At 40.4% G+C, this 12997-nt stretch overlaps 1 protein-coding gene across 1 annotated transcript in view; it reads left to right on the top strand.

The window, feature by feature from the left end:
- Positions 1-12997, top strand: part of DSCAM (DS cell adhesion molecule) — an 818243-nt gene that overhangs the window by 744994 nt on the left and 60252 nt on the right. The window contains exons 21-22 of the mRNA XM_046001392.1: positions 8884-9037; positions 12137-12254. Of these exons, the coding sequence (XP_045857348.1) occupies positions 8884-9037; positions 12137-12254 (272 nt within the window). The remainder of the gene's footprint in view (positions 1-8883; positions 9038-12136; positions 12255-12997) is intronic.

Raw genomic sequence — 12997 nt, 5'->3', positions numbered from 1 at the left:
TAGGTCATTAGTCAGCTTAATGCAACAGATGTTTCCTCAGTCCTTTTCAGTTAGTAGCAGGTGGGTCCTGACTCTGCAATGCTGGGACCTAAGATCCCCATAGAGGGAGGAGTGCAGCCAGGGGAGCTTGAAACCCATCCAGCATGGGAGAGATGGTGAGGACATGAGAGGCAGAAATCCAAAGGAGAATAAAGATCAGGACCATACATGATGTATAAACCAAGGACAGATGTGGCCCCCAGTGGAGGGGCTGAGAGAAGACTACAGGCTTTGCAAGTCATCCATCGAGCTAAATAGAATAAGGGATTTGGAAATGAATCTAGCATATATAAATTATATACATATATATATATATATAAATAAATATCCAGCTTTATAGAAATCACTAAAGAGCATTTAAAATAATTAGTTGTGGTTAATTCTATCTTACTTATTTATTTTTATTTAAAATAAAATTTATTTATTTTTATTATTTATTTATTTATTTATTTTATCTTATTTACCATTAAGAAGTATCTTAAATATGAAAGGAAGATGATTGCACAAAACCACGAGGCAAAAATAATTCTGTAGTGAAAGTAGATCCCATAGACTCAGGCTTTTCACGAGTGACACTGAAACACAGGGAGAAAACCAACCTTCAAGCAACCTCTACATTCTTTTGAGGAGCAAACTGTTGAGTTCCTCAGAATTCTGTGACTCCACGCATCAGAACTAAAGCAATAGTAAGAAAGGCAGAACAAGTGAATGAGAGCTATATCGTCTGAATATTGCAAGGTTTATCTCATGAGCTGTAATTTCCACTCCTGGTACAATTTTCGGGAAGCCAAATGTCTGAAATTTTATAAAAGAAACTTGGTATAAATATTTTTAAAAATCAAATACACAAAGTTTTATTTATTTTCTTAGACATTTTGTAAACATTAATCATATCCTCAACTACGACTGGAGTTTTAGAAAGGGAATTGAAATTATTTTTATTTCTACATTTTAGCAGGAACCTGTCAGGATCTTACTATGCCTCATTCAATTAACCCTCTGTTTGCCAAGTTATGATCCTTTCTTGTTCTTTTGGGGAAGGAACTTACCTTACAGTCTACACACTGGACTTGAACTCAGTAAATGGCTGTGAATACAAACAGTAACTATTTATTAGTTTTTCCCATTATGGGCATCATGCTAAGAGCTCTTGCATACCTTTTCTCTGCAAGATCCAAAGGAGAGATCTTTAGTCCAGTGAGTTCTCATGGCTGCCCCAGGTGTCCTATTGCTCTGGCCATCCCTTATCCGCTTAGTTATAGCTATCCATTCAAGATTAATTCACACTGCAGGCATAATCAAATCTTCTAGAGTGGCTAATATCTCTGTCTTAACTTTGAAGATGAGACGACAGAGTTATAGATGTGCCAGCAGTAAATTAAATATTTAGAGATTTAAATATTTAAACATTGAGAAACGTGTCTGTGTCTCCTCCCCACCAATTTCTCTTTTTGCCACTGTTGATTCATTAATCCTAGGAAACTTCTTTTGCGGTGTGCTTCTCTTTAGGCTACAATTTTCTGTCTTGCTTCCCTTGAAGGAGAAGCCCCTCCATTCCTTTCTAGTCCCTGCACACTCTCAATGTTTCAGAGTCTCTGAACCATCAATGTAATGGAAATAGCCGGAGAAATCTGGAAATAAAATCGATCCCTTCTCACTGACCAGAGTCTGTGAGGGAATGGCACAGAACAGGATCGCACACGGAAATGAACGAGTCCAACCATGAGAGACTGTGGGCTCTGAGAAACAAACTGAGTGTTTTGGAAGGGAGGAGGAGGGAGGTTAGGGGAACCTAGTGGTGGGTATTAAGGAGGGCACGTATTGCATGGAGCACTGGGTGTGGTGCATAACAATGAATTCTGGAACGCTGAAAAGAAATTTTTAAAAAATAAATAAAAATTTTTAAAAAGAAATTAACAAGTCAGCCCCAACATAATTAGATCATTGTGTTTGGAAATCCGGTATCCAATAAAGACACAATTGATGGAAGGTAAATATAATCAGTTATTATATTTCATCAAAACTATCGAGGAAAATGTTTCCTAAGGAAGCAATATTCATCCTCCCTCTTAGAACAAGTGTTTTTGACTGAGCATTAAGGGGAGGCTTTAGACAAATAGATTTGCTTCTCCACTGCACATGACCTTCTGATGCTCTTTGTTCCCATTTAGCTCTTTTTCTCTTACCTGTTGCCACCTCTTGAGCGTGTTAACAATATTTGAATTGTGTACCATCTATAGATGCGTGACTATGGGAGCCACAGGACAGCCCTCTGTAGGAGGCATCTCACCCCTCCAGAGACATCCAGTCCCAAGACATCCAGTCTTGCCCCCCTCTGCAGGGTCTACACAGAAGCATTCTTAAGCCTCCACACTGGGAGTGACAGCCAGCTCCAGCACAGCCAGCTCCCCTGCTGGGGGCCGGGCTAGCCTTTGCCACTCTGCATAGCCTCAGGTGTGACTCACCAATCTCTACATGCTTCCAGACTTGCTCCAAGCTCTCTGAGGGGTTTGCTTGGAGCTCAGCACCCCTGTCATCCCTAGCTGGGAAAGCACACAGACCGCTCTCCTCAAGAATATCCTATTCCTGACTTAGCCTCTTGTCGAGTTCAGAGATGGGAGATGGACAAAATATCAGAAAGCCCTGCGTAGGCCCTCACGTTTTTTGTTACGAGAGAAGGTACCGGCATTTGGGGTACTATTCTCACTTGTTAAGTCAGTTGCTAAAATTTTAAGACAACAGGAAAAGTCACATTTAATATCCAGTTACATATGTTATAAAGAAAAAAATCAACACTTCTATTGTTTAAATGGGTCTGTTGGCAACGTTCTGCTTGCACTTCTGAGAGTGGAAAAATGGTGCCTAATTATGGCGGCAATCCAGGGAATAGAGTGGCATCACAGGGTGAAAACACCAGTGCAGCTAAATTTCCCTAATGAAGAACAGGAACCCCTGGACAGCTTGACTACTATTTCTTACTTTAATCTATTAGAGAAATTTCATTCCAAAAGGAAGAAGTGTCTATAGATAAACATTTTTACTTTGGCTTTTCGTTGATCTTCTACATAAACAGTGAAACAAATATTGTTGCAGAAGAAATTGTATTTTTTTAATCATTGATTTTAGGTGCATCTTGGGTTGCAGGTAAAAAATTAAATAAAATGCTTATTTTGGAGGTCGTTAAGTACCAATTGTCCCTTACAGACAGGATGCTTACTGAGTTTTAACTAAAAGCTATGTTCTCTTCCCAGAAAATCCTTATTTTCTGAATATATTTTAATGCTCTGTTGATGCTTAATGTTCAATTGGAGTGATTGTTATAATTTGCACATCATTAAGCTTTGTAGAATTAATTTGGCAACAACAGAGCCTTGGAGCATTACAGAATACAAATACACACAGTCTTGGGACTGTCTCCTCAGATTGTTAGGAAGCAAGCCAATTTCCCTCTGAAATTCTAGAAAGATCCGATGTTTCTGTGACTTTCTAAGCACAAGAGAGGACTGCCATGAGTGAGAGGTAGGGTGGTGAAGGGGGCAAGTAGGGTGACGAGGACGCATGCCACGAAAGCATGCACACATCCCTGTGGAACCTGTGCAAGAGCCCCATAGTCTCCCTTTATTCATGGGATGCTGCGTGTACAGTAGTCAAGCATTCGACCATGGGAAATCCTTTGACTCTATTTTTTATTGAGTAAGCATGGGATCTGTGATGAGGAAGGGGCATAGTCAACATTTGCACTGATTAATTTTAGAGCTGGTATTGCAGCTCATGAAGCCTACTGACCTCTGCGAGAGCTACTTAACAGCTTGCAAGAGTCAAAGTAAGCCCTTTGCATGTTTGGTTGCTTGTAGTGGCAGCATGGACTCAGACCAGAGGCACTTGAGCCTCTGTCCGACTGTCTGCCTCTCTGACTGCAGTGAGTCACTTACTCTGTACCTTAGTGTTCTTGCCTGGGTCCTCTTTGTTAACAAAATACCACATGGGGTGGTATAAACAGCAGGTCTTTATTTCTCATAGTTCAAGAGGCCAAGAGGCCCAAGATCAAGGCACCCTCAGATCCAGTGTCTGGTGTGAGCCTTTTACCTGGGTTTTCATTGAATCTTCACATGGCAGAGAGAGAGAGACAGACCTCTGGTCTCTTTGTCTCCTTAAAAGGGCACAAATCCCATTCATGAGGGCTGCACATTCATGACCTATTTCCTAGTATCATCATATTGGGGGTTAGGATTTCAACATATGGATTTGGGGGGACACCGACATTCCGTCCATTCTCCCCCTGATCCCACAAAGACCATGTCCTTCTGAAGTGCAAAATACTCATTCCATCCCAAAAGCCCCATAAGTGTTAACTCATCCCAACAGCTACTGTAAAGCTCGAAGTCTTACCTACATACCAGCTGAATCAGGTATGGGTCAGATTGCGGGTACATTCATCCAGAGGCAAAAGCCTCTCCAGCTGTGAACATGTGATACCACAAAAGTTATATGCTTCCAAAATATAAGGGTAGGACACACATAGGGTAGATATTCCCATTCCAAAAGGAAGAAATAGGAAAGAAGGAAGGATTGAGTTCCCATGTAAGTTCAAAACTTCACAGTGCAAACCCCACTAGATCTTAAGGCAAAGGAATAATTCTCTTCAGTTCAATCCTCTACCCTCAACACCTCTGGGGATTATACTCAGTGGGGCTGTGCCCACACTTCAGCTCTCTACAGAGGCTTTATCCATTTTGTAGTTCTGAAAGCCATAGTAGAACCCCAGGGATCTTTCAGGCAGGGGTCTCCCCAGCTCAGTTCTGGGAGGTCCTATCCTCAAGGCTTCAGATGGAGATTCTCTGGCCTGTTGAAACCAAGGCAGTGACCCAGATGATCTCTGAATATCCTTCAGAGTCATTCTTCCCTTTTCTTAAAGAACAGCACAAGTTCAGGGCCAAATGGCTCAGTCATCCTGGCCTGTAGAACCTAAGAACTTGGACAACTCTCTTTAACTCTATCCCATCTCAGTGCAAACTGGCAGTGTTCCTGGGCCTTAGCTCATTTGGTCCAGGGCTCACACCTGCGCCAGTCTCCTTCTCACATGGCTGCTGGTCCACACCCTTAATGTTCTCATCTGCAGCACACTTTCTCCTCTTTTTGTGATAGGTAAGCTAAGAATTTCCCAAATCTTTAAGTTCTGGTTCCTCTTTACTTAACAATTTCTTCTTCAATTCATTTCTCTCTTTTTGCATTTTACCATAAGCAGTCAGGAGGAACCACAGTTGTTAACGTCTATACTTCACTTAGAAATCTTAGCTAAATGTCCAATTTCATCCCTTGTGTATTCTACCTTCCACAAAACACAATTCAGCATTGTCAGCAGTGTTTGAAATATCTGAGAAATAATTGAAAAGATTTATTGTAGGTAGGATATAGTTGTGTATTACTTTTATATCCATTCTTACAATCTCTGCTATCAATTAGGATTTTTAGATCATTTACCCTTAATATAATTATTGATATTTTGGTAGAAGTTTAAATCTATAATCTTCCCATTTGGTTTTGTATTGTCCTATTTGTTTCCTTTCTACTTTTTTGCCTCCTTTGAATTAATTGAACACTTTTTTATAATTCCGTTATGTTTATTTGGCTGGCTCGGATTTATTTTCTTCTTTATTTTGTAATTTCCTTGATTCCTTTAGGATTAAAGCATATACATTTAACTTATCACTTTCTACTTTCTAGTGATATTATATACTGCATATATAAGGACCTTATAGCAGTGTGCCTCTTGTTTTTTTTCCATCTCAATATTTACACAATTGTTATCATACATTTTACTTTTATGTTACAAACCCCAAACTACATCATGATCTTTTGATTATCAATGATCTTTTAATGGGCTTTAGATAATAAGAAAAAATCATACATTTTCCTATACAGTTACCACTTCTGGTACTTTACATCTCCTTGTGTACATTGATATCTCAATCTGGTATCATTTCCCTTCTGACTGAAGGACTTTCTTTAACATTTCTTATAGTGTATGTCTACTGATGATAAATTTTTTAAGCTTTTTAGAATTTTTAAGAAGTCTTTATTTCTCTTTAGTTTTAAAATATTTGTTTGTTGGGTGTAGAATTCTAGATTGACTTTTTTTTTTCCAATGCTTTAAAAATGCTGTTCCACTGTCTTCTTCCTTGGTGTCTTAGTTGGCTCAGACTGCTATAACAAAAGTACTATAGATTGGGTGGCTCATAAGTAACAGAGATTTATTTCTCTCAGCTCTATGGGCTGGATATCTGAGATCATGGTGCCATCATGGTGTGGTTATGGTGAAGGACTTCTTCTGCATTGCAGATTTCTCATTGTGTTCTCACATGGTGGAAGGGGGCAAGGGAACTCTCTGGGGTCTCTTTTGTGAGGGCACTAATCCCATGACCTAATTACCTCCCAAGGACCTCACCTCCTAATACCATCACCTTGGGAATGAGGTTTCAGTGTACAAATTTTGGGCAAACATCCATTTTAGCATTTGGATTGTTTTTGACAGGAAGTCTGCTGACATTTTTATTTTTGTTCCTTCACATAAACATATGCTTTCTCTGACTACTTTTAAGATTTTCTATCACTGGTTTTGAGCAATTTGATTATTTCTTGGTATGGTTTTCTTCATACTTTTGTGTCTGGAGTTCATTGAGATTCTTGGCTTTCTGTGTTTATAGTTTTCATCAAATTTGGAAAAATCTTAGCTGCTGTTCCATCAAGCATTTTTCTGTTGTGCCTCCCTTCCCTCTTTTAGTGATTCCGATTATATGTGTATTATGTTGCTCAATGTTGTCCCATAGCTCACGATAGCTTTGTGAAGTTTTTACACTCTTTTTTCTATTTTTTTAATATATATTGATATATCTATAAGTTCACTGACCTTTTTTCCTGAAAATCTAATCTACTATTACTCTAATTCAGTGTATCTTTCATTTCACATATTGTAAATCCATTTCAAGTTTGACTTAGGTGGTTTTTTTATAATTCTTGTGTCTATTTAAATTCTTTTTTTTATTTTATTTGTTTATTTACAGCATAACAGTGTTCATTGTTTTGGCATCACACCCAGTGCTCCATGCAGTACGTGCCCTCCCTATTACCCACCACCTGGTTTCTCAACCTCCACCCCCCTGCCCCTTCAAAACCCTCTGGTTGTTTTTCAGAGTCCATAGTCTCTCATGGTTCATCTCCCCTTACAGTTGTGTCTATTTAAATTCTTAATTATCTATAGTTAAAATACAGCTATAATGCAATTGTAGTAACTGTTATAATGCCCATTTCTGCTAAATTTAATATCTGTGTCAATAATAGGTCAGTGAGGATTAAATTATATTTTCTTTATGAATAAAATGTTTCTCTATGTTTTTTTTTTTGCATTCCTGAATCTTTTTTTCTAACAGCTTTTTTGAAATATTCACATACCATAAAAGTCATCCTTTAAAAGTGTGTAATTCAGTGGCTTTTAGTATATTCACAGAATTACCCACCATTATCTAATTTTAGTACATTCACCATCATCCCTGAAAGAAATTTTATATCCCATAGCAATCATTCCACATTCTGTCCAAAACCTACCCTGCCCCTGGCAACCACTAGTCTACTTTCTGTCTCCCTAGATTTGCCTATTCTGGAAATTTCATTAAAAGGGAATGATAAATATGTGATATTTTGTGATTGGCTTCTTCCACTTAGTATAATATTTTTAAGATTTATCCAAGTTAACATGTATTAGTACTTCATTTCTTTCTATTGTTGAATAATAGTCTTTGATATGGATACAGCACACATTTTGTTTATCCCTCATCAATTGATGGGTATTTGGGTCATTCATATTGGAAAATTTTTATTGGATGTCAAACATTATCAATTTTACCTTATTGAGTACTGGATATTTTCACTGCTGTAAATATTCTGACTTTTGGTCTGAGAGGCAGTTAAGTTACCTTATGACAATTTCATCTATATGAATTTTGTTTTTAATATTTGTTAGGCAGTACCAGTGTGGTGTTCAGTCTAGGCCTAACTATTCCCCACCACCAAGGTAAGACCCTGATGCATTGTATCCAATGCCCCATGAACCTTGGGGTCTCCCAATGTGCCTGGTGGCACAGGCACTACTCCCAGCCCTGTGTAAATGCGGTAACTGTGACCTCCAATCTGTTCAGGTAGTTCTTTGTCTAGTCTCTGGTAGTTTCCTCTCATACCTGCATAGATCTGCTCTGTTGAATACCCATGTGGGACCCTCTTCCAATCCCCGAAGTTCTCTCTGCATGGAGCTCTGTCCTCTGAGTTCCAGCTTCTTCCCAGTCTCTCAGGTGTAAATTCTCAACTCAGGGAAGCCTCTGGGCTCCTCCTGGGATCCCTCTCTGTGCCATGGCCCGGTGACTCTCACAAAATGTAAAACCCTGCAATTGTAGGCTCACTTCCTTTGTTTCCCATAATTCAGAGAGCTCTGTTCTTCATTACGTGATGTGCAATGGCTTTGAGACTGGTTTCATATACTCTTGAGTGTTCTTAGGTTGTTTTGGGTAGGAGGGTAAATCTGTTTTCATTACTCTATCTCAGCATAAAACAGACGTGCCATAACCCATAATTTCAGGGCTGCAATCTCTCCTTGGTAGCTGTGAAAGCTGCTGCATAGAGAGACGTAAGCTGTCTACACGTCTATCGGTATCTTCCATCCCAGCCTTTTAGAAAAGGATTACCTGCGACTTTTGTTTCTTATGATAGATGACATGTTAATAACTGTGCCTTTAGGAAGTCCACGTGTGCCATTTGCCTCCTTGAATGTGGGAACATTTATGTCTCCTCTCACAGGTGATCAGCGAGTTTGAAGCCTCTCCTGACTCATTTTCCTACAGAATTCCCAACCTGAGTCGGAACCGTCAGTACAGCGTCTGGGTGGTCGCCGTGACCTCAGCCGGGAGAGGCAACAGCAGTGAAATCATCATGGTGGAACCATTAGCTAAAGGTGCGCCACTGTAGAAAGGGCCTCTTCTCCCACTCTCATTGGACTGTTTTTAAACCCCTCCTCTACCAGAAATAAAGCTTATGATGCCCTAAAAATCACCAGAAAATCAGAACACGTGCTATCACATTTCAGCTTAAGAAATAAGGTTGCTGCTAGCTGGCACTGGGCTCTTGTGCAAATCAGAAAAGAATCCTCCTAGAAGTGAACACAGTTTACAACTCAGAGGATCTTAAGGAAAGTCAGGGAAATGAGCCTATCCTCACCCCCTGGGTAGGTGAAAATCACTACATAGCAACTTCCCAAGGAAGTCCTTCTTACATCAAAAGCAAGCATCAGACTTCTAAAGGAGAAAATACAGAATTTGGAAATTTATAAATGTAATAAAATATTTACTTCTTCTTCTATTGATAGAATACTATACACAAAGGCCTTAATTGACAGCGGAAGTCAGAGTCACTAAAGAATAAAAGTTCCTAAAAACCCATAAAGAATCATAGGGTAGCTCTATTTTCAATATTTTGAGGAACCTCCGTGCTGTTTTCCAGAGTGGTTGCACCAGCTTGCATTCCCACCAACAGTGAAAAAATAAATAAATAAATTAAAAAAAAAAAACAAACCATAAAGAATCTGCATGTTGAGGTGTTATACTGGTCCTAAAAAGCACATATAGGCACAGGATATTCTTTTTTTTTTTTTTCATTTTATTTATTTTTTCAGTGTAACAGTATTCATTCTTTTTGCACAACACCCAGTGCTCCATGCAAAACGTGCCTTCCCCATTACCCACCACCTGTTCCCCAACCTCCCACCCCTGACCCTTCAAAACCCTCAGGTTGCCCCAACCTCCCACCCCTGACCCTTCAAAACCCTCAGGTTGTTTTTCAGAGTCCATAGTCTCTTATGGTTCGCCTCCCCTCCCCAATGTCCATAGCCCGCTCCCCCTCTCCCAATCCCACCTCCCCCCAGCAACCCCCAGTTTGTTTTGTGAGATTAAGAGTCATTTATGGTTTGTCTCCCTCCCAATCCCATCTTGTTTCATTTATTCTTCTCCTATCCCCCTACCCCCCCATGTTGCTTCTCCATGTCCTCATATCAGGGAGATCATATGATAGTTGTCTTTCTCCGATTGACTTATTTCACTAAGCATGATACGCTCTAGTTCCATCCATGTCGTCGCAAATGGCATGATTTCATTTCTTTTGATGGCTGCATAGTATTCCATTGTGTATATATACCACATCTTCTTTATCCATTCATCGGCACAGGATATTCTTATTCTACTTCTGATAATTGCTACCACTCGGTGTTTATGGTACCACTAACTTAGCAGTTTTCATGAATAAGTGTACTAACCTCACAATTCTAGGTCAGCAGGAGATGACCCCTGATTTTGGAATACACCACACTGGCAATTTATTACTAATAAGCCTGCTAGTTGTCTAAGAGAATGTATAAGAACATTCCAAGATTCCAGTTTTACTTTTAAGAACTCTTGATGACATGCTTATTAATGTGATCACTAAGAAAAAGGCAGAATAAAATAGCGAGAGGAAAAAGACAATGATGCCCCATTTTGAATACAATGGCAGGTAGAAAGTAAATACATTTGTCTTCACTCACACACAACCCACCATGCGTGTAGCTTCTGGGATTCGGTGTGTAGGGAGTGAGATGTCCAAAAGCTCGGAAGCCCCTAACCCTAGCTGGGTTTCCTAATCATCCCAGTTTTGTTGCAAAAACGTTCCTCATCCTATAAAAGGATGCTCTGAAGAGTTTGAAAAGGAAGATGCCAAACCACCAATGGCAGAAATCTGTTGCTCCCTGGCCAGGGTATTTTTGTTATAATGAGAAATCAAAAGGTCAGTAACTGAAAACGTGGTCTTTGCCATCCATGAACCATCTCTGAAGACCCTGCTCCGAGAAGGAAGAGCCTGCAGTAACGCTTGCTGTGCAAAATGGACCCAGCTTCTGAGCCCAATGGCATTTCGTCTCTGTCTCAGCTCTGACCCACCACACTCACAACAATGAAAATTGAAGTTGTATGGTAGAACTTAATGACCAAGGCTTGTGTCCTAGGTTAGGAAGCCTCTGTAATGACTTGGCTCCATCCATGGCCACTGGCCCGTCCAAGCCCTCGGGGGTCTGATGATTCAGGGTCCCAATACTGGTCCCATCCTTATGGCTCCAGAATCAGATTGGGGCCACCTTTCATAAGTGGTTTCGGTGACTGTTCCTCTGGCCTGGCTGAGCTTCCAGAGGGAGCTTCCCGGAAGACAGTATCCCAATGTGAGGCAAAGAAGGGCACATTGTTTTCCTCTGGAAGGCTGGGATCTTGGTATCAGCTTCTGTGTCGCCCTTGGGAAGGCAGTGCTAAGAACCTCTCAGTGCAGGTCTCCTCAATCTTCAAGGAAGCCCCTGCTGACGTAGGTCCACCTGGGCTTTTTCCTCTCTCCTCCTGCTACTTTGGGACTATGCTGGTGCCAGATGCCTCTGGCCAGAACTCCCGTTGGAGCCTCTGAATCACCGTCCCAAGCAAGCAGTTGTTCTTCAAGAACAGCTGCTTGGAAAGCATTTATTTTCCTTAATGTCCGTGCTGAAGATCAAGCTGACACAATAAAGTCAGGAGCATACCACAAAACTGACAAAGAGAAGTTGTTCCGTGTTACTCATCCTTCTTTTAGCACTTTACTCCTTGAATGGTCTATTCTTTCAGATATTAAAAGTATATTTTAACAGGCGGTTCTTGGTGTTGAGATAAGTTGTTTAATAAAGGGCTCGACAAACAACTGAGCTCATAGAAGACACAGCTTGGGGCTTCTGGATGTACGAAGACGCAGATATTTACTTTGGGCTCTTCGTGTTTAGTCAAGGGAGGGGGGAAACGCTACCATAGGGATTCTCAGCTATTTGTATGTTCTTACCAGGAAAACCCCTGATACGCATCCTGACACCAAAGAGGCTTGTTGGCAGGCGTGTCGTTAATTGGCTGTGCTGCATTCACCCTTTTGGGGGGTGTCCCTATATGGGGGAGGGTCATCTTGGCTTTTGTGTCGATGTAGCTGTGGCATGACGGGGTTTCTTCTATGTTTGGTGCTCCAGCTCCAGCGCGAATCCTGACCTTCAGCGGCACAGTGACTACCCCGTGGATGAAGGACATCGCCTTGCCTTGTAAAGCTGTTGGGGACCCTTCTCCTGCAGTAAAATGGATGAAAGACAGGTAACCAGTAACCTAATGTATGCCTTTAGTGAAACTTTAAGAGATTACATCAGACATACTAGCTTGGGTCTGGTGGTCTAATGTATTTATTTCCACTCATGAAAATTCCAGGAAACACCAACTCTTCTGAGATGGGAAAAGCGGTGGGGTAGGGGTGGGATCTTGGAGTTAGTGCTAAGAGGATTCTGGTGTGTTGTGTCTGTCTTCCATAAATTCAGAACCTTTAATTCACAACAGAATGCTTGCAGGGAAAATAGTTTAACCAACCTATAATCTCTGCACTTTTTCATATAAATTTCCTGTGTAACTGAGATGAACATGCCCGACATCATAGGAGACCTGCACCTGTCTTTCTCCTTCCAACATGATAGTCCAACTAATCCTACCTCAAATGCTCTGAGAAATGACTTTAAGAGATGGAATGCATTAGGAATTAATTAATATAAAATCTGTTTTTCCATACTCAGTAGTAATTATTAATATAAAAGCAGTTGAGAAAGAAGGCAGAAAGTGGGTGAGATGTATTCTATCCTGTAACTTTTCTAAGTGCTTTCTCTATGTTCAGAGGACGAGATTAGGATATAAATAAAAAGCTGACAGTTCACTAATGAGCATGGAGATTTGATATAAAATGGATTCAGAAGAGTGCCTATTTTAAACAAAAGCACTTAAAAGACATAAACTATTGAAGTAATGGTCTTGGTCCAGGGACCACTTTTCTCGTCCTTTAAAATCAGTTAATC

This window comes from Meles meles, chromosome 4 (genome assembly GCF_922984935.1).
Source record: "Meles meles chromosome 4, mMelMel3.1 paternal haplotype, whole genome shotgun sequence".
Lineage (NCBI taxonomy): Eukaryota > Metazoa > Chordata > Mammalia > Carnivora > Mustelidae > Meles > Meles meles.
The sequence above is the reverse complement of the archived record's forward strand: the minus strand, read 5'-3'. Positions and strand labels throughout refer to the sequence as shown.